Below are 26,338 nucleotides of genomic sequence, written 5' to 3'. Positions count from 1 at the left end.
GGGCACCAGTGAGACGAGCCTGGGCCACATGCAATGTGCTGGCATCCCCGGGGCCCCTCACAGAGCGGGTGCTCAGTAAAATGTTCCTCCAGTGAAGGAAGGCCTACTCCCTGTCCCTGTCCAGGTCAGTTCGGGTGGTGCCGTCCCCTGTTTCCCACACCCCTCCTTTTGCACACCGTGCTCGGTGGCCCCAGAAGAACCCTGGCTGGGCCAGTAGGGGCAGTGCCTGCCCACGGCTCCATCTCCGCCATGCACCCTTATAGCTGCTCTCTCTCCATCCCTCCTCCCCCCTCCCTGTCCTTATCTTTCCCTTCCGTCTCCATGGCGACTCCCCACCTCGGCTCGCCTGCATCCCAGCCTCTGCCAGGGATTCTGGGCCCGGCTCCGTCCCTCCCTCCTCCGGAGCCCTGGTTCCCGCAGTCCTGTCTCCTCCCCCTGGGGTGAGTCCAGAGGCAGCCTCCTCTTTCCCGACTGTCACATCTATTTTCCAGCTCTGACGAGTCTGGGTCGGCTCCTCCGGGGGAGACCATCCCCCAACCCCCCACCCCCTCCACCTGCCACGGGTCCGCCAGCCCTTCCAGGAGGAAAGCCATCCTTGCTGCTGCTGACCGGGTCTGTGCCTCGGGCCTCCTCTCTCTGCTTGCAGACCTCTCCCCACTCCCAGCACCCCCCATGCCGAGGTCCGCCTTGTCAATCATCTCCTTTTGTCATCGGCTCGGCAAACAGGCAAGTCTTGGGTCCTGAGATCTGGGGGGGAGGCTGGGTGGGGGTGGAAGGGGCCACCTGGGGACGAGGGCTGGGTCTGCAGAAGGGGGACGGAGGCACTGACACCCAGGAGGAAGACCGAAATCTGGATTCTCTTCTAGATAACGTTTTATTCCCCCACCCCCCAATTTTGTCTCCAAGGAGAGAAAACGGAGCTTCATGGGAAGCAGTCGCAACAGTTGGTAAGTGGCAGGGCCTGCCAGCTGGACCGTTCCAGGGCCTGCTTGCTCACTGTGGGGCCAGGAACCCGGGCCCTGTGGCCACCGGCCTCCTGCGGGCTGTCCTAGGGGAGGGCCCGAAGCTGGACCTGTGGGCCTGGGGAGGAAGGGTCAGGGAGTACTGCTTGGAGAGCAAATCCAGCTCCGAGAGGGAGCACGGCAGGAATCTTCTAAGAACCAGAGCCATCTGCCCCACCACAGGGAGACTCGCCCTCTCCTTGTGGTCCCGCAGCGTCTGCAGATATCACTCCTGGAGGGTCCGGCTGGAGCCAGTAACTGCCAGTGGGAGCCCTTGCAGGGGAAGGCTGTGGGCTAGGGGTTTCAGGAGCATTTGTGGCAGGCACCGGGCAGGGCACCCTAACGGCCCCGTCACCTCTCCTCTTGCCGATTAGGAACCTGGGGCTCAGATCAGTCTGTGCAGGAGCTCGCCCGTGGCCGCACGGTGGCGGTGGCCTTGGGGCAGGGTTAGGACTCCATCCAGGCTCCTCCCTGCCGGGAGCACTGTCCCCACGGCTCTGCTGCCTGCCCCCCCCCCCAGGTCCCACACGCCATTCCCCAAGTTGGAGCTGGGCCTGGGGTCCCGGCCCGCGGCACCCCGGGAGCTGCCCGCCTGCTCCATCTGCCTGGAGAGGCTGCGGGAGCCCATCTCGCTGGACTGCGGCCATGACTTCTGCACGCGCTGCTTCAGCACACACCGCGTCCCCGGCTGCGAGCCGCCCTGCTGCCCCGAGTGCCGGAAGATCTGCAAGCAGAAGAGGGGCCTCCGCAGTCTGGGGGAGAAGATGAAGCTCCTGCCGCAGAGGCCCCTGCCCGCCGTGCTGCAGGTCCGGGGACCAGGCCTCGGCGCGGGGCGCGGGGTTGGGAGGGACCCGGGTCCAATCCTCAAGGGGTCCGGCGGCGTTGGCTCTGGTCTAGGAGCCAGGGTGGGGAACCTCCGGAGTCTGGGGTGGGACACCCTGTACACGTGGGGGGCCACTGGCTGCTCAGGGAGGCTTCCTTCTCCTGGCGCAGGAGACCTGTGCCGTGAGGGCCGAGCCCCTGCTGCTGGTGCGTATCAATGCCTCTGGCGGCCTCATCCTGAGGATGGGGGCCATCAACCGCTGCCTGAAGCACCCCCTGGCCAGGGACACCCCCGTCTGCCTCCTTGCTGTCCTGGGGGAGCAGCACTCAGGGAAGACCTTTCTCCTCAACCACCTGCTCGAGTCAGGGGAGGGCGGCTGGCCGAGAGGAGGAGGGTCCCTGCAGGGGTTCAGGTGGGGTGCCAATAGCCTGACCAGGGGCATACGGATGTGGAGCCACCCTTTCCTGCTGGGGAAGGAGGGGAGGAAGGTGAGGGGCACGAAGGGCAGAGGAGGAGAAGATTGCGGGGGGCAGGGGGGGTGAAGAGGGTGGCAGATGGGGAGATCATAGACAAAGGGAAGGGGAACAGAGGAGGAAGGCTTGGGGTGCAGGGTCAGGAAGTCGGGGTGGACAGAGGGAGGGTTGGGGGCAGCACGTGGAGGAGTGAGGCGGGCCTGAGCCCTTGGTTCATCTCCCCACCCCATCCCCACCCCTTGTACAGGTGGCCGTGTTCCTGGTGGACACAGGGGACGCCATGAGCCCCGAGCTGAGCAGAGAAACCAGGACCAAGCTCTGCGCCCTGACCACGATGCTGAGCTCCTACCAGGTGGGGGCGCTGTGATCTGCCGCCCCGCCCCATGGCCCCGCTCCGCAGCTTTCTCCAGGACTGGGAGGTCTCAGCCGGGGCTGGTTGGGGCTGGTCCTGGGAGTGCTTACCCTGACCTCGCAGACTTCTGTGTCTGGGGTCACCACAGGTTCTGGGGTTGCCCCTGCAAGGGAGGGATGCCCCCAGCTGGTGAAGGTGGGAGCATGGTTTGTTCGAAAGGGAAGTCGAAGGGCCCTGCCAGCCACTGAAGGTCAGTTAGGACCGTTCCCGGGCCTGCCTTCCGCCCCTCAAGGCCCGCCCAGGCCCTGCAGGCTGCGGAGGCCCCACGGCAAGTGCCTCCGGGGTCCCGGCCCCAGAGTCGGCCTGCGAACTCCTTCCTCACCGGGGTCTTCCCAGTATCTCTTTGCCTTTGCAGACCCTCTTCCACCTTGTTCTCCTTGGTTCCAGATCCTCAACACCTCCCCGGAGCTGAAGGATACAGACCTGGAATACCTGGAGGTGAGGAGAAAATTTGATCCTGCGGTGCCACCGAGTTCCTGCCCTGACCGTAAGGCCAGGGGACTGGACCAGCCGTAATGGGGTGCCTTCCAGTTCTGCCCTAGGAGTTCATGACCTGGAGCTGGGCTAGTGGGTTTGAGGGCAGAGGGTGAAGCAGGAGAGGCCTGGTTGGGAGAGGCAGGAGAGTCCCAGAGCTGGAAGTGTGGGGGATGGGGAGGTCGGGCGCCCCCCCACACACACACACCGTGGGCCCAGAGGGGAGGGAGCCACGGTCCTTGGGGTGACCCAGCCGTGATCCCTGGTGCCTCACCCCCAGATGTTTGTCCACGTGGCCGAGGTGATGGGCAGGCATTATGGGATGGTGCCAATCCAGGTGAGACACCCATTTCTGGACCTGTCACCCCAGACCCTAACACCCCCCGGGTGCTGGTGTCAGGACTCCTTCTCTTCCAGCACCTAGATCTCTTAGTCCATGACTCATCCCACTCCAGCAAGGCAGGACTGGGCCGCATGGGTGACATCATCCAGGTGAGGGGTGCCGAAGGAGGGCATGGACCAGGGGTGGGGGCAAGTGGGCAGAAGGGGAGGGGAGGCGGGAGGGGGCCTGCAGGTGAGCCAAGAACGGGAGCCTGGTCCTAGCTCAGAGGTCTTCCCATCCGTCTCTCAGAAATCCTCCGGCAAATACCCCAAGGTTCAGGAGCTGCTCCAAGGGAGGCGTGCGCGCTGTTACCTCCTGCCTGCTCCGGGGCAGTGGCGGGCAAGCAAAGGCCATGGAAGCCCCGGCGGTGAGTGTCCCCGGGAGCAAGGCCTCCCCAGCTTGCCCTCCTCCCGGCCCCGCCGTGGCCCCAGCGAGCTGCCCCCTGCCTCTGACACCCTTTCTCCTCCCAAAGCCCGGTCCTGCTCAGCCCCCGGCCTCCTCAGCATGAGGAATCTCTTCCTCAGACACAGATGACGATTTCGGCCACCTCTGTGCCTACGTGGCCGATGTGCTGAACGCCGCCCCCCAGCACGCCAAGAGCCGCTGCCAGGGGTACTGGAGCGAGGGCCGCCCCGTGGCCAGGGGGGACAGACGCCTGCTCACGGGGCAGCAGCTAGCTCAGGAAATCAAGGTGCGCCCCCCAGCCCACCCGGACCCCCACCCCAGGCCCCCGAGGGCCCGCGGACCCCCTGACCCCTCCCCTGATGTCTCCGCAGAACCTCTCGGGCTGGATGGGGAGGACGGGGCCCGGGTTCTCCTCCGCGGATGAGGTACTATGGGGACCCCCTCAGAGGGTCTGGGGGGCCGGGTCGGTGGGCCCTGGGATGGGAGGAGGGAGGCAGCCTGGCTTTGCCGTGGACAGATGGCCGCGCAGCTGCACGACCTGAGGACGGTGGACGCCGCCAAGAAGGAGTTCGAGGAGTACGTGCGGCAGCAGGTGAGCCGCGGCCCCGTGCGGGAAGCCAGGCCTCGGGCTACCGGGCGGGCGGTCAGCGCGCCTTCCTTTCTCCCCGCCGCAGGACGTGGCCACCAAGCGCATCTTCTCGGCGCTGCGGGTGCTGCCCGACACCATGCGCAACCTCCTGGCCAGCCAGAAGGATGCCATCCTGGCCCGCCACGGGGCCGCCCTGCTGTGCAAGGGCCGAGAGCAGACCCTGGAGGCCCTGGAGGCCGAGCTGCAGGCCGAGGCCAAGGTCTTCATGGACTCCTACACCATGCGCTTCTGTGGCCACCTGGCCGCTGTGGGGGGCGCCGTCGGGGCCGGGCTCATGGGCCTGGCGGGCGGCGTGGTGGGCGCGGGCATGGCAGCGGCTGCGCTGGCTGCGGAGGCCGGGATGGTGGCAGCTGGAGCTGCCGTGGGGGCCACGGGGGCTGCCGTGGTCGGGGGCGGCGTGGGCGCTGGCTTGGCTGCCACCGTGGGCTGCATGGAGAAGGAGGAGGATGACAGGGTGCAGGAAGGGGACCGGGAGCCCCTGCTGCAGGAAGAGTGACGGCGCCCAGGAGACCCAAGGGAGGAAACTATGCCAGGTGGGAGGGAAGGAGGTGTGGGAGGGGAGGTGTTGGGGGTGGTGCCGCACTGCCCCGGTGGAATGCCCAGCGTCTGGGTGGCTGAGTGAGCTGGACCGTCGAGGTGGCTCCAGGATCCTGGAGAGGCCGCCTGGGGTCAGGAGGCCGTGTCTGGGGGCAGCAAATAGAGCATAGGGCCTGTTTCTGGTGGCAGACCATTGCTAACCTGCCGTGGTTCCCAGGTCCACTTGACCCCAGTGTCTCCCACCAAGAATGAGGCTCCACCCTCCCCACCCTGGCTTGTTTCCCTGATGACCCCAGATTGTAGGAAGGCTGAGCAGGCGCCATTCTGGAAGTCTCCCTTGGGTAGAGAGGATCTATCCCTTCACAGATGGGAGAAGGCCCAGGTTGAGTGACCTTGGTGCTCAGGATCGGGGAGCACAAAGGAGGGGCGGAGGGGAGAGAAGGAGGGGGCCACCGGGCAAAACCAAAGAGTCCAGGTATGGCGCACAGTGGCCTAGACCCCGGAGTGGAGCCATTTGCCCTGTCGACTCTTCCCCAAGCTGCCCTAGGAGGTTAAGGGTGGCCTTCCCTACCCACTGCAGCCCCAGGGAGGCCACATGCGCCCTTTGAATGGGGGTCCCTGCAGCTGTTCCCTCATGGTCGTGCCCTTTGTCGAGCCTGCTCAAACAGCAGAGTGCTCAAGTTCTTTCTGGAATGCTGTCCCAGCAATAGGTTAGATGCCAAAGAAAAATGCCAGTAATTGCATTCTGAGCTAAACCAGACAGTGCTCGTAAGTCTAGGGAAGTCCTGCAGAGGACAGCAAAGGGACCATTTTCCACCCCAGCCACCAGCACGCCCTCTTTCCCAAACCCGTGTCTGCAGGAGACCTGGGTGCAGCCCCCCATGGAAACCCAGAGGGCCCAGCGCCCTTCCACAGGACAGGGAAGTCCTGCCGGAAGACTTCTAGGCTATTACCGTGTAAAGTATTCATGGGCGCATTATATGAAAAATAAAATATGTGTGCTTGAACCTCAGCTTCCCAGTAAATTATTGAAACAGGACTTGAATTCAGCCCCCAGAGGGCTTTGGGGCAGAGTGGGGGGAGGTGAACAAAGGCACTCCATCGTGGGGACCTGCGGACAGGAAGAGGGAGGCTGACATTCAAGAGATCTGAGAGCTGAGTGTCCGAGGCCCCACATGGGGGTTGCAGGAGAGCTCAGGCCAAAGGCCAAGGGCACAGCCCCCTTCCACTAGAACTAGGGGTCCTGCTCCCCTACTCTCTCCTGCCTCAGATGACCCTGCAAGCAGATTGTCACCTGGCATCTGTCCTGGCAGAAGGAGAGAGTGGAGGCAGAGCTGGGGAGTCCTTCCTAAAGCCTCGGAGGAAGGAGGTGCCCAGGCCCACCTCTGTGGGGGTCAGCCAGCCGGGCGCTCACCTGCTTCTCATCTCCGCCTCAGCTCCCCATCTCAGACTTAGAGCAGTGGCCACTGTGTCCAAACCCTGCCTTTTACAGATGCAAACGCAGAGAGGGGAAGTCTTAGCTAATGCTCCCCAGCTGGCCTAGGCAGAAGCAAGAGAGCTCCAAACTCCTGATCCCCCAGCTGGTGTTCCCCACAGATGTCAGAAGAGAGATTTTTTAAAAGTCAGATGTGCTGAAAGCAAGATGCTCCTCCTTGGTGATTTCTTCCCCACCACCTCCTGTTCAGCTCTGGGAAACAGTGTTGGGGGGACTGAGGCAGAAGACAGGGTCTGGGACACGTGCCCAACAGTAGAAGCTTCACTTAGCAAGCTGGGGACAAAATAATGACACAGAGAAATCCCAAAGCCTAGTCTGGGGACAGGTGGGTTGAAGACAGAGGGCTGAGGATGATTCTAACTTTTGGAGACTGGGCCAGAGGTGAAGGAAGGGTCCAGACTTTGTCCGGGGTTTGCCGAGAAAGGCTCCCCAGAAGCATCGTTTGGGCCGTTGCATGGTCACGTGGTGGACACATGAGCTACAACACCACCCAGACTCTGGGGCTGCCAGCCTTAGAATTTGGGGGGGGGGGCTCCAAGGATTCCCTGAGGGAGGTTTTGTCTAGCTAGAATCCCACCTAATATCACTGGGAGGAGCTGTCGTGGGCTGCTTTACCCTGATCTTTGAATGGAAGTGAGCTGTCGGCCAAGTGGGGGAAGGGCTCCACAGAAGCAAGATGAGTCATATTAAGTAGTATTTGCCTTGCGCCCTTTAGTTTCAAAGCATCTTCCCAAACATCACCTTCCTTAAGTCTTGAAACCATCTCATGCAACTCTTAGGGCACCCATGTCTATGGAAGCTCAGAGATATGACTAGTCAGACGTAAGCCAAGACTTGAACCCAGTGTTTCTGATGTCAGGTTCCTTGCTTAGGGGAGCCCTCACCGCACAAGTCTCTCCAGACTCCATGACCAGGCCGCTGGGTCCCAGAGCCAATTAGGGGGCTTCCTGGGTTTCCAACGTCAGTTCTGGAATTCACAAGAGCCCACGTGACTCTGTGCTCAAGGTCCCTGTGGGGTGCTGATGCCCAGCCGATTTCTCTTCTATGACCTGTTGAAGGTCACGGACCCCAAGATTCCGGGTTAGGGATCTGGGGATTTGGCTTGCGGTTCCTGCTTCTGAGGCCAGTCCTCATGTCGGAGATGGCAGCACCACCCCACGAAAGAACCTGCCTTCCTAAATCCTGCTGTGGGCTGAACCCCACCCCCAACCCTATTCATACGTGGAAATCCTAATCCACCATGTGATGGTATTAGGAGGCGGGGCGTTTGGGAGGTGATCGGGCCATGAGGGTGGAGCCCTCATAAATGGGATTAGTGCCCTTAGAAAAGAATCCCAGAGAGATTGCTAGCTCCTTGGCCTGAGGTGAGTGCACACAGCCATCTAATGGACCAGGAAGGAGGCTCTCACCAGCCACCACACCAAATCTGCCGGCATCATGATGTTGAACTTTGAACTACCAGAACCGTGAGAAATAAATATTTGTTGTTTGTGAGCTCCCCAGCCTGTGGGATTTTCTTGCAGCAGCCTCTTGACTGCATGGGGCAGGACCCCCTAGATCCCCCCACCTGCACTAAAAAATGCCCTGACCAAGGAAGAAACTTCACTTGCATTGAGTGAATGAGATATACAGGTTTATTTATTACTGCAGCGTAGCCTAGCCTAACCCTAACTAACGTGGCAATTTGCTCCTTGAAATGGGGTGAAAACCTGAAACATCGCTGGCTGGTTGGGGGGCAGTGAAGAAACACACTGTTGGGTCCATTTAATGTCATGATAACACATTTGGTAAAACTGTCCCCTGCAGTAGCATGGAAGCTGGACTCTTGCACTGTTGAGGAAAACATTTTAAAAAATGAAATCTGCCCACGCAGAAAACCTTCCCTACTAAGGTTGAAAAGGAATAGTTCTCTTACGAAGCATTAACTCAGACTGGGCTGTGTCACAGGTCATCTGCTACTTAAAACATAAAATTATTAAGACAGAAGAGAAATCCCACCACTTCCAGGTGGCCAAGCAGATACGACCCTATGTGCATATTCTCAGGTATGAGCACCTGTCAGGTGAGAGGACTCAACAGTCCCACTCGCTGTACGTGCTTTCAGATTCACTTTGGGGTGAATGATCATTGGGGTGAATGATCACTCTGTGGTCATTGGGGTGGCTGTCGTGCTAGTTAATGACCTCTTTCTAAAGGAAAAATGAAAATTCTTGTACCTCTATGATGAGAAGGTAGTTGAGGTGCCTCGGCTGGATTCCCATGGTGACAGGGAGATGGGGTGCTCTCTTCTTTGATGTTGACATTGAAAAGACATGGCTCCCAGGCCCTGCTGAAAAATCTTCCTGGGTTTTAATTCTGGTAAGAGGCTTATGTAACCTTTAGTAAGATTTGCATGCATATCAAAAGGACAGAGGAATTCTTTACAAATACAAGTTTTCTCCAGGAAAGGTTCTAAGAAAAGGAGGGAGAGAAAAGATCTCTTTCCTTTCGGAAAGGAAATTCAATCTTATTTTTATTTACCCTTGCAGTTTTCCTCTTTTGTCACTATTTTAATGTAACGCTATAATTTCTGATGATCTCTTGGGGCGCCTGGGTGGCACAGCGGTTGAGCGTCTGCCTTCGGCTCAGGGCGTGATCCCGGCGTTATGGGATCGAGTCCCACATCAGGCTCTTCCACTATGAGCCTGCTTCTTCCTCTCCCACTCCCCCTGCTTGTGTTCCCTCTCTCGCTGGCTGTCTCTCTCTGTCGAATAAATAAAAAAAATCTTAAAAAAAAATAATTTCTGATGATCTCCATTGCTGTTTCTACCTTTCTCTTGGCATTTTGCAGTTGTTGAAATATTCGGCGATTCTGTGGTAAAATACAAAGCAATTATCAGAATCACGCTGGGATGAGTAAAACATGGACTTGTGGAAAAGTCTTCAAATATGTATACCAACAATACACACTTATTTAAAGCAAACGTAAGGGAGGAAAAATATCTTTTCCTTTTACTTGTTAAAAACAAGACAACAGGGGCACCTAGGTATGTTTTTCTCTAACTAACCTGTCTTTTGCATTTTGGCTTAGGTCATGATCTCAGGGTCGTGAGATCGAGCCCTGCATTGGGCTCCACTATGAGCATGGAGTCTGCTTAAGGTTCTCTCTCTCCCTCTGTGTGCCCCCCTCCGTGCTCGCACATGCTCTCTCTCCCTCTCTTTAAAAGCAAAAAGAATAACAACAAGAAAAAACATTAAAAACAAGACAACAGGTGCAAAATGGAGTTGCTTATGCTAAGCCCATGTTACCAAACTGAGACTTCATTAGAATTTCAGCTCTTCCAGAAATTGAACTTTAAACCATTCAGGAATTATTTGATCAGTAAGTAGTTAGGCCATCAGCCTGATAGACCCTTGGCAATCCCCTAAAGGAAAATGACCTTGCGATAACCAACCCGCTTTTCTGCCTAGTATAACTTCCTTGTTCCTGCTCCCTTCTGCCTATAAAAGTCTTGCGTTTCATACAGCTCCTTGGAGCTCCTTTCTATCGGCTAGATTTAATGCTGCTCAACTTATGAATCATTGAATAAAGCCAATAGGATCTGAAAATTTTACTCAGTTGAATTTTTTTTGTAAACGTACTCTTCTAAATTCTTGGCTAAGACCCCTATAGCAAAAGACAGATTAATAAGAGAAAAGCATACAAATTTATTTAATATAAGTTTCATGTGTTGTGAAAGTCTTCACAAGGAAATGAAGACTGGAGGAAGTGGTTATGGCTGAGTGTTTTTATGCTGGGTTTGGTGAAGAGTGGAAAGGTGTGGAAAAGTATGATAGAAGGGGAAACGAAGCAAGGACTGTTCATTCCGATTCCTCTTCGCCTCACTTCATCTTCAGAGATAAGGGTGCTCTTTCCTCTGGGTATAAGGAGGGTGCCTCTCACATGAGAGTTTCATGACCTGTTTTAGGGGAAGGTCAGAAAGCTCTTCCTGAGCCTGCCATTTCTCAAATTCCTTCACCTTCAAATACTTTATATGCCAAGGTGCCATTTTGCAAGGGGCAGGGGTGCATGGTGAGTGTGTCTCGAACCCTGCTGATAAGCAATAAGCAAAAATTCTCCTTCAGCATACATTAATTTTACAAACTGTGTGTTGATTTTATTATTTGCCCTCTCATGGGATTAACTATTTGAGTATTATTTTGTAGTTGTTCATAAACTCTTACCCCATCTTAGTGGAAGGAATAGCGTAACTTCAGAGCCTGATAATCTAACATTTTAAGAGTTTTTCTTGTAAGGCCAATACCTTTGTCCTGAGTTCCCATCAATTGCATGAGTAAACTCACATTTACATGATAATTGAGGTCCTTCAGTAATTTTTCTATCACCCTATACAATATTTCTTGATGCAAGACGTTCCAAGATGTCCATGGCCTTGATCTAGTAGCAAAGGCTTCTTCTGAGGGACTCTTGGAATAGTAGAATCAGTTTGCAGTGCGTACTGTCCATGGCTCTAGTTGTTCTAAGTCTCGAGGATAAACACCAGTAGGCTATTGTTCACATCAGTTCAAGTCAATTATATGATAGCAGGTCTGTCATGATGAGCTAGTGGTAATATCTCAGCTGCTGGCTAGCTAACCACTAACTGCTTTGTTGCTGAGCACCTCCGAGAACTTTGTAGTGAGTTTTTCTTCCAGTGTTGAATTATTCCCAACAGCGCCATTCCAAGTGTCCGCCATTTCCACTGCAATCATATTACATATTTTTGTAATTGTCCTGAAGCACTGAGTTTATTGGTCAAAGTATCATATCAAAAAGCATTAACTAGACCTTGCCTGGTTTATTCCCCCCAAGGATTGTTTCTAATAGGCTTCTTTTTGTCCTTGGATGGCACCCTTAATAAGCAAATTTCATAAAGGGGAGCCTAGTGGGCGTGATTCCAGTTGTAAAGACTGTTAGCCTGAGACATTTGGTGTCAGATTTTGGGTTTGAGTATTGACAAACATTCTCACCTTGACCAAACTCTACGCCAGACCTTGTTGGACTCACTTCTCACCTAGGCCCTGACTTTGTGGCTTTCATGTTTATCTCTCTGTTGCCCACTCTTAGCAAGCATCCTGCTAAATCAGTTTAGCCAGAACTCCCCATCATTGATATCTGATCAGCTTGGATATCTGATGGGGTTCCTCACCCCACCACTCTCAGGTGATGTCTGATCACCCTGGCTTGCCTTCAGCAAGACTCCTATTAGGTCAGTTTAGCCAGAATCCTCCCCGACCCCTAATGTTTCCTCTTGGTGATTTTCCATCCACTGACCACCCCCCACCCCATCCTACTCCTTGGCTATAAACTTCCACTGTTCCTTGTTGTGTTTGGAGTTGAGCCCGATTTCTTCCCCCATTCCAAGACCCCCTTTGCAGAGGTCCCTAGACCTATCCCATGGTCCTGAATAAAGTCTGCTTTATGATTCTCTAAGTGTCATGAACAATTTTTTCTTGACTAGTATCAAGATGCATATTAGTTCCTTTTACTTTAACATTGTCAAAAATGTTAAAGTAAATGGTCCCAAAAACCTCACTTGGCCGATAATAGGTTGTTGGACTTTTATGTCCGGACTGTGTCTCTCCTGGGAGTACAATATGGAGCTGATCAGAAACATGTAATTGTGAGGGTGCCTGGGTGGCTCAGTCAGCTAGGTGTCTGCCTTTGGATCAGGTCATGACCCCAGAGTCCTGGGATCGAGCCCTGCATCAGGCTCCCTGCTCAGCTGGGAGTCTGCTTCTCCCTCTGCCCCTCACCCTGCTTGTGCTTTCTCTCTCTCTCTCAAATAATTAAATAAAATCTTAAAAAAACAGAAAAATGTAATTGTGGAAACCATTCAAAAGAACTAGCAATAAAAAAAAAAAGAAATAGCAATGTTCCAAATAACATGTTTGTATCTGGTAAATTTTGAGTCTTAAAGTAATTGAGATAATCACTACTGTGAATAAGAGACCAGGGGTGTTTATGATAATAATAATAATTTCAGTAGAAAAGCTCTTTTCTTAAAAAAAAAAAAAGCTCTTTTTTATTGAGCTCAATACCAATATCAGTGATTCTAGAACACTTGTTTCAAGTCCTTGTGGGAACCTCAGTCCCTTCCTCCTGAGATGATAACTTCACATTAGAAGCATGAATCCAACTGGATTTTTCTTTCACTTTGATAGCTGTATCAGAACACTTGAAAGGATCCCTTCCAACGTGGTGACAGGCATCTGTCCTCTGGAACACCTTTATGTACATGAAATCCCCCAGCAGAGAGGGGTGGTAGACCTCCTCCAATGGGTCCTGCCAGGTCCTTATGATGTTATGTCTCACCGTTTCTAGGGAGAGAAGCCCTTTTAAGAACTGAACATGTTTATGAGAGAATTCAGCTAAACTGGGCACAGAATATGGCCTCAGATCCAAATTCATAGACCCATCAAACATAAGTTCTTAAGTTCAAAGGGAGAGACACCGTGCTTTCGGGGAGGGTCACTCTCGTTTTTAACAAGGCTGGTGGTAAAGCCTGAGACCATTTTCACCTGGTAGACTCCTGAATGAAGCTTTCAGAGTTGGATTCATCCATTCTACTTGTCCAAAGGGCTGAGAGGACAGGGCGTATCCCAGCATGATATGCGTGACTCCTCAGGGACAACACCTACACATCCCGCAAACTATAACGACACAAAAAAAATCTCTTACTTTCCACAGGTGTCCATTCTATAGAATTGAGCTGCCCCCAGGTGCCTCCTATTTCTACCTTGGCAGTGGCCCGGAAAGAATTCTACTGACAGCTCAGTGCCTCTCTGATCCATTTTGGATAATGTCATCTGCTTGGTAGTCATGGTAAGAGTCTAGTGCCTGTAAAATCCCTCTCAGATGATTGACTCAGATGATTTTGTTGATGGCACATTACTAATCAAGCAGATGGGAAGTATGGTACAGGGATTATTTTGTTAGCAGATTCTCAGAGTCCAATTGAATTACTTTTAGCCCTTTTCTCAACACATTCGTCCATTTCCTTTCGTGAAGCGTGTTTTTGAAAACGAGCAGAAATGACTTGCATTAAAAACGGGACATTTTTGGGGGTCCACGTTTTAACCAGGGCTTCAGCAGCTCTGTCAGCAAAATCATCTCCTTTAGAAGCTGACATTTTGCCCCACATGAGCCCTACAACTGATTGCTGATATATGAGCTGCAAAGCTTTTGACAACTCAGCTCATAATTTTCCATGAGATAGTTTAATTCCCATCTTAGTCAAGAATCTCCTACTTTTCCAAGTTTGCCCTGTTGCTCAGCAGACCCTGAACAGTTTACTACCAGTAGGTAGATTTGCTCTAAGTCTCCAACTGAGAATCATGGTCCTAGTAACTGCTAATAGTTAATTCCACTCGTGCTCATTTAATTTCAGGCAAAACCTAAGCTTCGGAGGTTTGACGAGCAGCCACCACAGTGCAGGAAGTCTTGTCTTGACCATTTTTGTCCCTGAGCATGACCCAGCAGGAAACATGATCAAATCTGAATTTTGAAATGGAATGACAGATAAATCCAATTGGGGTCTCATGTCTAACTGTGGTGCCATCATACAGTCCTGGCCATCTCTTTGCTCAGGTAACAGAGTAGCATGGTGTAGGAGGTCATGTCTCAAGCACCACATCGGGGTTGGGTTGTACCACTTGGTCAGAGCTGGTCTGATGGTGCACCTGCAATGCTGGGTCTTCCACACTTCAAAGATGGCCCGTGACATGCCAAGCAGTCAAATGACCCGAAGAAAGGCTTGGCCCTTTCAATAAGGGTGGCTGCTGCCACCACAGCATGGAAGCATCCAGAAGAACTAAGAAATAATACTATTGGTCTAGAGTCAAATGCCAACTTTTGAGTTAAATTCTGCTAGCAGTCAGTGCCTTTGTTTCCATGGCAAATCATGTGGAAAGATTTTTCAAAATTTGGAATCCTCACAGCTTAGGGAGAGACTGAAACCAATTTCAGTTGTTGAAAAGCTTCCTCCAGATTCTAGGGGCCAAACAGAAGGGTCTAGAGTATTATCAATCGGTTGGCCTATCAGAGGACTTGCCTGCTCTGCAAAAGCTGGAATCCACTGTGAAAAATATCCTACTCATTCTCCAAATTCTCTAAGTTGCTTTGTTGTTGTTGTTGTTGTTGTTGTTGTTGTTGTTGCAGGCTATTTCATCTGCAAAATTGGCCAACTCCTGCATTCTAACACTTTGTGGCCTTCCACGACAAATGCCCTAAATATTTGACCCCAGTTTGGCAATACTGCAGTTTGTCTAGTGAGGTCTTATGTCCCTGCGAGGTGAGGAATTGCAAGAAGCCAAAGTATCAGTTTTGCATTACACTTTAGTTTCTGAAGCTACCAGCAAATCATCCACATACCGAATAATTATAGATCACTCAGTGAGACAGATTTCCTGAAGAGTGCTGGACAGATAACAGGAGTCCCAAAACTCCTGAGGAATCCTTTGCTATAAACATACTGGACTCCTTCAAAGGTAAAAGCAAATGGGAATTTGAGCTCATTAGTGAGAGGGACAGAAAAAAAAAAAAAAGAAAGAAAGAAAACAGCAGAATGTAGAGAAAAACTTTGCAGGCAACAGAATCAAAGTCAGAAAAGTTGCAGGCGTAGGGACCACAGGGCTCAATGAAAGGACAAACTCATTCGCTTCTCTAAGATCTGGTACAAATCCCTACAGGGGTCAACGCTTTATCTCAAATTCACCTTCCTTGCTTGCTGGAGGTATGGGAGTATGACAGGGTGACTGTCCCTTTTCAAAAAATGATGGTTTGTTGTCTAATTTTTAAAATAACTGGTTTGATCTCCTCTAATGAAGCCCTTGAAAAAGGATATCGTTTTACACGTGGCCATGGCTTATCCTTTTGGTGAGCTATTTTTATCAGTTCTACATCTCCAAAGAAACCAGTATCCTAATTCCCAAGGCCCCAAGTGGTGCCTGGATCTGTTTCAGCCCTGGTGCTTTTCCAGCATGGTGTGAGGCTGCCACTCTGTCTTTCCCTCTCTCTTTCAGGAGGCACAGGATAACCAAGTCCGCCTTTTGTCCTGGGAGCTCCACAAACACTCCATCAGAGCACAGAACATGGTAGGTCTCCACCAGCACAGCGGACATCTCCCCTGTGGATTTACAGGGGAATCAGGAGAAAGGAAGGACTCCTGTTCCTCAGTCAGGGAGGGAACCACAGAGACAGAGGAATGGTCGAAAAGAACTCTTTTGTTATTGGGTGGAGTTTTTTTTTAAAAAATGATCATTAGGTCAACATGGTTTCCAGCATTGCTAACTAAGCCTTCTATGTCTGAACTGATTTTATCTGCTTGGTTATCAACTACTGAGAGAAGAATGTGGAAATCTTTAACTGTAATGGTGGACTATTTATAAATATATTATACATGTGATATATATAAGTGGTGGTCTATTTCTTCCAGCAGTTCTATCAGTTTTTGCTTCACATGTTGGGTGAATTCACATTTTAGGTGTAGACACGTTCAGGAACGTCATGTCTTCCCTTGAATGCAACGTTATGAGATGTTTCTCTATCATCCTGGTAAAAGTCCTTTTGTGGTCGGCTTTGTCTGATACAACTACTCCAAGTGTGTTTTATTCAGTGCTTGCCTGGTATAGCTTTTTCATTCTTTCACTTTGAATCAGCTGTGTCTTTATATTTAAACTGTGTTTCTTATAGAGAACATATTTTGGGTCTTGCTTTTCTACCCCGTCTGATAATATCTGCTTTTTCTTTGCATTATTTAGACCATTTACATTTAAAGTAATTATTAATATGGGGTGCCTGGGGGTCTCAGTCTGTCGGGCATCCAACTCTTGGTTTTGGCTCAGGTCATGATCTCAAGGTCATGCGACTGAGCCCCACGTAGGGCTCCATGCTCGGGCAAAGAGTCTGCTTGAGTTTCTTTCCCTCTGCCCCTCCCCTGCTCACACGCATGCGTGCTCTCTGAAATAAATAAATAAAATCTTAAAAAAATAAAGTAATTATTAATAGGATATGCCTTGGTGTGGTTTTCTTTATGTTTCTTATGTTTAGGGTTTATTGAGCCTGAATCTGTTGGTTTCCATCAAATTTGGAAAATTTCAGGACATTATTCTTTAAAGTTTTTTCTGCCTCTTCTCATTTTAGAACCTCAATGACATGTACAGTGGACTATTTGATATTGTCCCACAAGTGTCTGATCTTATTTTCTCCCCCCTCTTTTCATTCTTTCTCTGCATTTTCCTCTCTGATCTATACTCTCTAATATCTACTCTGCTGTAAATCCCAACTGGTCTTTCTTTTTAAAATATCTTCTATTTCGCTCCCAATCCTCTGGATTCTTGAGCACACAGAGCATATTTATGATAACTGTTTCTATGTCTTTGTCTATTAATTCCATCATCTCTGTCACTTAGAGATCTGATTCTACTGATAGATTTTCCCTTGATTATGGGTAATATCTGCCTGCTTCTTTCCATGTCTTTTCATTTTTTTTCTGAAAAAAATTACTGGGACAATATATACAACACAGAATCTGCCATTGTAACCATTTTCTAAGTGTGCAGTTCACTGGCGTTGAGTACATTCACATTATTATGTAACCATCACCACCATTCAAACTCCAAACTTGCAAAGCTGAAACTCTGTCCCCCTTAAAAAATAACTCCCCCCAGCCCTGGAACCACCACTCTACTTTCTGTGTCTATGAATTTGACTACTCTGGGGACCTCATATGAGTGGAATCATACATTTGTCCTCTCGTGGCATGCTTATTCATTTAACATAACATCTTTAAGGTTCATCCATGTTGTAGCCTGTGACAGGATTTTTCCCCTTTTTGAGTCAGACCTACTGATTTTTAAAAAAGATTTTTATTTATTTTTTTAATTTAAATTCAACTAGCCAACATATAGTACATTATTAGTTTTTGATATAATGTTAAAAAAACAAAAACAAAAAAAGAGAGCACAAGCTGGGGGAGGGGCCAAGGGAGAGGGACACGCAGACTCCCTGCTGAGCATGGAGCCTGATGCCAGGCTTGATCCCAGGACCCTGAGATCACAACCCAAGCCAAAGTCAAGCACTTAACCAACTGAGTCACCCAGGCACCCATGCCTTCTGATTTTTAATTGAATGCTAGACATTGTGGCTTTTACATTGTTGGGTCCCAAATGTCATTGAATTCCTTTAAAGAGTGTGGGATTTTCTGCTAACAAACAGCTTGAAAGGATCAAATGGATCCCTAGTAGCTTAGCTGTGTTCCAGAACAAAGTACAATAGCCTTTCAAGGAAGACAATATCTAGTCCCATGTATTACAAGCCCTTTCCATGCTGGATCTCTTCCCAGCCCTGCATGAGTGCCAGTAATTGTTCAGCCTACAAGTTCCAAATCAGATTTTTGGGTAAAAAAACCCACAAAACCTTTTTAGGTGCACTAAGCAAAAGGCCAATTTGAAATACTGTATTGGTATCAGTGAAGACTCAAGAAACACAATCTAATTAACTCATTCTTATTATAATAAATGATATTTATGCTCCCAGTATAATGTAGACTTCACTAGGATATCACTCCTCATACAGACATCAGGCTTGTACTTGTCTACCATATTCTAACTTATCCTGTGTAACCTGAGTAATTATTAGAGTTATCCAGGTATTTAAAACTACCACCACCCCAGTGAATCATGCGTCCTAAAAAGGACATCCGGGGTGCCTGGGAGGCTCAGTCAGTTAAGCGTCCAACTCTTGGTTTCCGCTCAGGTCATGATCTCAGGGTCATGAGATCAAGCCCCGCATGGGGCTCTGCAATCTCGGCTTGATATTCTTTCTTCTCCCTCTTCCTTCCCCCTCTGCTCCTCCCCCTGCTGACACACTCTCTAAATAAAATCTTTAAAAAAAAAAAAAAGGACATCCGGAAGCTCGCAAAACAAATGAAACACAGATTATTCTTCAAAACGTCCAGAAGGGAAAATTGGTCCCCTTTTCATGCATACTCCACAAACTAGATCTCCCACAAAGGGAATCAAACAACTCGAAAAGGTGTTCAAACTTTTCTCTAACCTTCACAAAAGTCATCAAAGATGACACTTCTGTTCTGAAGGCCCAACAAACTAACCTAGATGCATTAGCTAAAGTAGTCGTGGCCTTTGACTTGCTCTTAGCCAGACCGGGGGGGGGGGGTCCTAATGCGATAGCACATCTTGTCACACCTACATAAGTGCTACGAGGCATGTGGAACAGTCTAACGAAGCTAAAGAGAAAGGACCTGACTCTCCAACCCAGACCCGCTAGCCTGTGGGACCTATTGGTCTTGAGACCTCTCACAAGCATTAACAGTCATTTTGCTGGTGTTACTTGTCTGTTGTACAGCAGATTTATAGATCTCGTCCAGAGTTTTACATGCTACCGCAGTCATTGTCACATCAGGTGACCCCACGACTTATCCTACAACAGAAAGGAAACCAGAGATTAACTTGGGTCAGCTACAGAGTATGTGTAATGCACGTGCTTCTGTTCTTAATCAACAACTTGACAAGAGTAAAAATCGAGACATCATGAATTAATGTCCTGCAGCCTGACGTCATCTGTCCTTGGCCAAAAGAGACATCGAGAGGGGAAAAAAGCAACCCCTGACATCTGGAATTGATCTAATATTCATAGCTAGGTCTCAATGTGATCATGAGCCTGTCTGAGGCTCACAGCCAGGCCATTTTGTTCTGTTGGACATACGAAACTTCACAGGCTATCAACGCAGAGGTTACTCTGAGACCAGGGTACAGTGAAACGAAACAAAGCCACTTCATAATTTCATCTAAGAACAGATGCAAATAAGGTCACTGTGCCACCACCACGAAGTGCCCAATTGTAAGACTGTTCCCTGCTTTCTAATAGCACTGAATCTGGAGCAAATCCCTGGCTTCCTTGGATCCTTCACTAAATCACCCACCTACTGTCCAAACCCCATAATAGGTTCTCATGGTGTGCATTCTTCTTCCCCCTAGCCAGTAAAAAGCCCAACTTGGTCAATTACACACATTACACATATGTTCCCTGTAAGCTGGCTGAAGAGCACTGAGAAATTGAATGTAGCCGTGAGCACAGGGGCTGTGGAGTGGACTTGGCCAGGGTTCTGGCTGTGCCACTTACCTGCTGTGCACCCTTGCCCTGCACACTATTGCTCCCTATGTCTCAGTTTCCCCATAGGCAAAACAGGAGCATTCTATTTCAAAGGGAGTTAGTATGAAGAATAATAAAAAGAGGCCAGGGGAAAAAAAACCACAAGAAAACAAACAGTGACTGTTAACATTCTTACTCCTTACTATCATAAATTATCCCAACCACAACTCAAGATTTGGGCTCCAGAAATGCAAATCTTCGCAGGGGACCAAATTAATTCAGGCCCTTTAAGAGGACTGTGTCTGGCCAGGAGCACCACTGTCTCTTCCCCTGGTCCTTACTACTTCTTCTCTGGCATGAGCTGGATAGAGTCGGTGGGGGTAGGGCAGGCTATGCTGGCTACAGTCCTTAAGGGTATAGACACAGCTCCTTGCCATGCAGGGCCCCGCATGAGACATCTCTGGCTCCTTAGACCACCTAAGTGGGCCAGGCTAGCCCAGGATAGGCTCACCTGCCAGATGTAGAAGATGGGCTCACAGACCTGTTCCCCCTCCATCTCCTGTGGAACTCAGCCAGCCTCCCTACTCTGCCCCTCACACCTACCAGGGATTGCCATTGGCTTTTCTATATGATCAACTCCCTCTAGGATCTACAGATTATCTTCTAATTCCACAAGGGTGCAACTTTTTTTAAAGATACAGGTGGGCAGAATCCACCTTCCACCAGGGGCTGAACCCTGTCTGTAACCCATCTTCCCTCAGCAGAAGAGAGGCGGTTGCACCAGATAGCTCCTCCCATCCCAGCCCGGTATCTTTTACCCGCCACCCAGTGATGGATTGCAAGTTGCAATTCACCCAGCGCCCTTTAACACTCTTTTTCAGTTGAAAAAGGAATTAATTTATTTTTATTGTGGTAAGATATACATAACATAAGGTTTCCCATTTTAATGATTTTTCAGTGTACAGTCCTGTGGCGTGAAGTACATTCACACTGTTGTGAAGCCCTCACGACCATCCGTCTCCAGAACTTTCTTCACTATCTCAAATTGGAACTTCAGACCCAATAAATCATATCTTCCCATTCCACCCTCCCCCTGGTAACCACTACCCTACCTTCTGTCTCTATGAATTTGACTATTCTAAGTACCTCATATAAGTGGAATGAAACAATGTTCATTCTCTTGTGTCTGGCTTATTTTACTTAGCATAGTGTCCTCAAGGTTCATCCATGTTGTAGCATGTATCAAAATTTAATTCCTGTTTATGGCCTAATAATAGTCTTTCATATGTATATACCATATTTGTTTCTCCATTCATTTATTTTTTTTTAAGATTTTATTCATTTATTCGACAGAGATAGAGACAGCCAGCGAGAGAGGGAACACAAGCAGGGGGAGTGGGAGGGGAAGAAGCAGGCTCATAGCGGAGGAGCCTGACGTGGGGCTCGATCTCAGAATGCTGGGATCACGCCCTGAGCCGAAGGCAGACGCTTAACCGCTGTGCCACCCAGGCGCCCCTCTCCATTCATTTATTGGTGGACATTTGGACTGTTTCCACGTTTTGGCCGTTGTCAATAATTCTGCTATGAACACGGGTGTCCAGATATCTGTTTGAGTGCCTGCCTTCAATTCTTTTGGGTATATACTCAAAAGTGGAATTTCTGGATCTTATGGGGGTTTTTGTTTTTTGTTTGTTTTTTTAAAGATTTTATTTATTTATTTATTTGACAGAGAGAGGCAGAGAGAAAGGAAACACAAGCAGGGGGAGTGGGAGAGGGAGAAGCAGGCTTCCCGCTGAGCAGGGAGCCCAATGCGGGGCTCGATCCCAGAACGCTGGGATCATGACCTGAGCCAAAGGCAGGCGCTTAATGACTGAGCCCACCAGGCGCCCCATGGATCTTATGTTAATTTTATATTTAATATTCTGAGGAACCACTGTATGTCTCCGACAATGGCGGCAGTATTCTGCATTCCCACCAGCAGTGCACAAAGGTTTCAATGATTCCACAACCTTGGCAACGCTGTAGTTTTGTTTAATAATGGCCATTCTAATGGATGTGAAATGATATTTCATTGTGGTCTTGATTTGCATTCCCCTAAGGATTAATGATGTTGAGCATCTTTTCATAGGCTTTTTGGCCATTTGTATATCTTCTTTGGAGAAGTGTTTATTCAAATCCTTTGCTTTTTTTAATCAGATCATCTGCATTTTTTTGTTGAGTTGTAGGAGTTCTTTATGTATTTTGGATACTAGACCTTTGTCAAATATATGATTTTCAGATGTTTTTTCTCATACTTTAGGTTATTCTTTCACTTCTTCTTCTTTTTTTTTTTTTTTTTAAAGAGAGGGAGAGAGAGAGATGGGGAGGGACAAAGGGAGAGGAAGCAAGAGAATCCCAAGCAGGCTTCCTGCTCAGAGCAGAGCCCAAGGTGGGGCTCAATTCCACAACCTTGAGATCATGACCTGAGCCAAAATCAAGAGTCAGATGCTTAACCAACAGAGCCACCCAGATGCCCCTGTCCTTTCACTTGCGTAATAGTGTCCTTTGAGGCACAGACATTTTTAATTTTTATGGAGTCCAATTGATCTGTTTTTCTTTTGTTTCTTGTGCTTTTGGCATTACACATAGGAACCCACTGCTAAATCCAAAGTCATGAAGATTTAGCCCTATGTTTTCTCCTAAAAGTTTTATGGTTCCAGCTTTTATATTTTCTTATATTTTGACCATTGATTTAAAACTTAATTTGTAAATCAGTTAAGGGAAAAAAGAAGATGAAATATGCATTCGTATAATTTTTTTTATTACAAATAGCTTTATCAGTTCTCTCTGTTTCTCTTTCTGTGTACAAATTTCCATCTGACTTTACTTGCTTTCAGAACGAAGGGCACTCTTTAGTATGTCTTTAAGGTGGGTCTGTTAGCAATGATTCTCTCATTTAAAAAAAATTTTTTCTGGGAGTATCTTTACTTCGTCTTTTTTCTTGAAAGATAGTTTTCAGTGGTTCAGTCAGTTGAATGTCCAACTCGTGATTTCAGCTCAGCTCATGATCTCAGGGTCATGAGATTGAGCCCCATGTCAGGCTCCATGCTGGGCTTAAGATTCACTCTCATGGTACGCCTGTGTGGCTCAGTCCATTAAGCGTCTGCTTTCGGCTCAGGTCATGATTCTGGAGTCCTGGAATTGAGCCCCACATTGGGCTCCCTGCTCAGTGGGGAGCCTGCTTCTCCCTCTCCCTCTGCCCTGTCACTCCCCCTGCTGTGCTCTCTGTCAAATAAATAAATAAAATCTTAAAAAAAATATATTCTCTCTCTCTCCCTCTGCTCTTCCCTCACCAGTGCACACTCTCACTCTAAAATAAATAAACCTTCCAAAAAAAAAAAAAAGATAGTTTTTAGTTTTTCAGGATATAAGAATCTTGGTTGACAATTTTTATTCTTTCAGCACTTTGAATATGTCATCTTACTGCCTTCTGGCTTCCATTATTTTTGATGAGATATCATATCAGGGTTCCCTTGTATGTGATTAGTCATTCTCCATTTTCAAGGTGTTTTCTTGGTCGTTCAGCATTTTTACTGGTCTGTTTAGGTGTGGATCTCTTTGTATTTATTTTATTTGGAGTTCCTTGAGCTTCTTGGACATGTAGATTAATGCTTTCCGGCAAAAAAGGGACTTTTTTTTTAGTCATTATTTTTCTGTTCCTTTCTCTTTCTCCTCTCCTCTGGCACTCCCATGATATGTATGTTGGTGTACTTAAGCATAGCCCATACCTCTTGGAGGCTCTGTTTATTTCTATCCAGTCTATTTTTTCTTTGTTCTTCAGTTGCATAATCTCTATTGCTCTATCTTCAAGCTTGCTGGTTCTTTCTTCTGCTAGTTTATATCAGCTGTTGAGCCCATCTAATCAAATTTTCATCGTGCTCATCGTACTTTTTCTTAAAGATTTATTTATTTATTTTAGAGAGAGAGAGAGAGATTTATTTATTTTAGAATTCATAAGGGAGGGGCAGAGGGAGAGAAAGAATCCTGAAGCAGACTCCACACTGAGCACGGAGCTGGATGCAGAGCTCAATCCCAGCACCCCAAGATCACAACCTGAGCTCAAACCAAGAGTTGGCCACTCAACTGACTGTGCCACCCAGGCACCCTGCTCATTGTACTTTCTAACTCCAGAATTTCCCATTTGATTCATATATATAATTTTGTTTTCTTTACTATTATTCTCTATTCGATGAGCCATTTCTCCATACCTGTCTTTACTTCTTTGAGCCTCCTGGAAGTCAGTCATTGTTTTTCAGGAAATTTTGGAAGTTTTCAGCCATTATTTTCTCAAATCTTTTTTTGCTCCTTTCTCAACTCTGGATTTCATGTTGTTCCAAAGTTCTTTGAGGTTTTGTTCATTTTTTTCATTCTTTTTTCTCTCCTTTCTTCAGCTTCCAAATTTCTCTCAGTCTAGCCTCAAGATCATTAACTCTTTCTTCTACCACTTCAAATATACTGTTCAATCCATCTAAGTGAATTTTTTTTTTTTTTTGAGCGGGAGAGTACAGCAACAGGGAAGAGGAGAGGAAGAGGGAGAGAGAATCTTAAGCAGGCTTCATGCCCAGTGTGGAGCCCAAAATGGGGCTCAATCTCACAACTCTGAGGTCATGATCTGAACTGAAATCAAGAGTTGGTTGCTTGACTGAGCCACCCAGGCACCCCTTAATTTCACTAATTGTATTTTCAACTCTAGGATCTCTATTTGGTTCTTTGAAAGCAATTTCTATCTTAATCATTTCACAGTATATGGAAGTCAGGCCATTCTGCTGTACACTTTAAACTCATCAATTATATCTCAATAAAACTGGAAAAAATCACTAAAAAAGAAATTATTGAGAGCAAGAATTTTTTTGACATTTCTCTATTCACTGATATTTTTTATTTGATGCAATGTTGTCATCATACCTTCCTTCACCTCTTTAATCATTAATTTTTAAATTTTTTTTTTTTTTTTTTACTGAACTAAGTGGCTTTATTGGGGGAAGCCAAGATTACATTGGACTTAAGAGTTGGCATTGGGGCCCTTCTTCTTGCCAAAGGTGGACACAACATTGATAAATCACCAGTTGTACTGCATCCCCACATGGCTCAGCCCATCTTCATTTTCTCCTGTTTGGCTACCTTGGGAGTCTGCCCTCTTACTTTCCCAACATAAGCCAGAGAACCATGGAATTTACCTCCAAGCATGCAGCTGGCTACTTCCAGGGTGTTCAGAGCCTCTACTCCACACTGACCTAGGGTAGCCTTGTCCTCTAGGGGCATGCCTGCCAGGAGCACGATCTGATCTTCTGGAGAAATGCCCTTCAGTGAAGCTACATGAGCCCTGATCTGGGTGACCATCTCCTGGCTGGTCACCTTGAGAGTGTGTAGCTCCTGGGCACGGACAAAGAGCTGCCTGTCGGTGACTGAACTGTGGCCACCGCAGCCCTATGAACATATTTATAGTGATTACTTTGAAGTCTTTTTCTGTGAAATCCAGCATCTTGTCACTCTCGCAGGAAGTTTTTCTTGCCTTCTTTTTCTGCTGCATGGGTCATACTTTCTTGTTTCCTTGGCTCATAATTTCTTTTTTTGTTGGAAGCTAGAATTTTTAGATAATATGTTGGAACAATACCAGGTACGACTCTCCCCTCCTCTGAGGCTTGTTCTTATCATTTGCTTGTTTATTTTTAGTTCCACCTGGATTATTTTACAAAACTGTATTGCGTCCTCCTCACCACACACACAGTGTTAGGCCTCTTCTCTTGCTCCTCAGAAAGATGCAGCTTTGTATGGGCCCACAATCACCCTGGGATGATGGTGGTATAGGTAGGGCTCTCTTCCCCTCTTTTCCCAGCCACATCCAGATGTTAAATTTACTAATTTTTGGCTGATTGCTCTATCGTTTTTAACAACATCTTGGGGCATACATTGTTCTACAAACTAATCCAATCAAATTTGGGTTCCACTGAAATAATAGTTTCCTATGTCAGTGTTTGATATTTGTTCTGACCTCAGGAGGGATCCTCCTACGTGAACTATTCCCCAGCTCTTGCTTACAAACTAGCCAGCCTGCAGTTTCGCCTGAATCTTCATTAAATTCATGAACCTCCACCCAATCGTCTTCCCCCACAGCTTGCACTGTTCTTGAGAGCATGCTTACGCTTGAACTTCTCCATGCTTTGTTGCAAGTGAAGTCAGTTTGATGCAAGCTGGCTGGGTTCAAGGACCTGAAGGGGGTCCCATAGGACTCGTCAAGAGGCTTCTTGGCTTCACACAGAATAGAAATCAAATTCAAGCTGAGAAGTGGGAGCAGAGTTTATTGACGACACAGAGTGCAGATACAGACAGAACGTCTGGGAGACTTGGAAAGGAAAGAAGGATGATTCTTGTCTTTGCTTGGAGTCTGGGTTTTTGTTTTGTTTTGTTTTGTTTTGTTATTCTTGAGGATTGTGGCCCAGTGCACATGTCTTCTCAGGCATTTAGGAACAAAGATGAGTGTTTAGGTATCCTCCATCAGTCACTTATATCCTGGAA

At 48.3% G+C, this 26,338-nt stretch overlaps 1 protein-coding gene and 1 pseudogene across 1 annotated transcript; one reads left to right on the top strand and one right to left on the bottom strand.

The window, feature by feature from the left end:
- The first annotated feature begins 540 nt into the window (after window positions 1-540).
- On the top strand, window positions 541-6,168 carry RNF112 (ring finger protein 112). Its single transcript, XM_040630119.1, has 13 exons — window positions 541-726; window positions 907-947; window positions 1,522-1,807; window positions 1,995-2,312; window positions 2,545-2,649; window positions 3,097-3,147; window positions 3,464-3,520; window positions 3,601-3,675; window positions 3,815-3,932; window positions 4,090-4,256; window positions 4,342-4,395; window positions 4,488-4,562; window positions 4,645-6,168. Exons 1-13 carry the CDS (start codon window positions 673-675, stop codon window positions 5,113-5,115), a joined length of 1,872 nt encoding a protein of 623 aa, XP_040486053.1. The 5' UTR covers window positions 541-672; the 3' UTR covers window positions 5,116-6,168.
- Window positions 6,169-24,416: 18,248 nt separating this feature from the next.
- LOC103658549 lies at window positions 24,417-25,980 on the bottom strand (annotated as a pseudogene).
- Window positions 25,981-26,338: the final 358 nt, after the last annotated feature.

This window comes from Ursus maritimus, unplaced genomic scaffold (genome assembly GCF_017311325.1).
Source record: "Ursus maritimus isolate PB19 unplaced genomic scaffold, ASM1731132v1 scaffold_14, whole genome shotgun sequence".
NCBI lineage: Eukaryota > Metazoa > Chordata > Mammalia > Carnivora > Ursidae > Ursus > Ursus maritimus.
This window is presented reverse-complemented; position numbering and strand designations above follow the sequence as displayed.

Bases quoted from the DNA above. Each gene is read 5' to 3' on its own strand.
- RNF112 (XM_040630119.1), top strand. From the start codon at position 673: ATGCCGAGGTCCGCCTTGTCAATCATCTCCTTTTGTCATCGGCTCGGC. The intron at 2,313-2,544 runs GTGAGGGGCACG...CCCCTTGTACAG, and splicing joins TGGGGAAGGAGGGGAGGAAG to GTGGCCGTGTTCCTGGTGGA. The intron at 3,676-3,814 runs GTGAGGGGTGCC...TCCGTCTCTCAG, and splicing joins GCATGGGTGACATCATCCAG to AAATCCTCCGGCAAATACCC.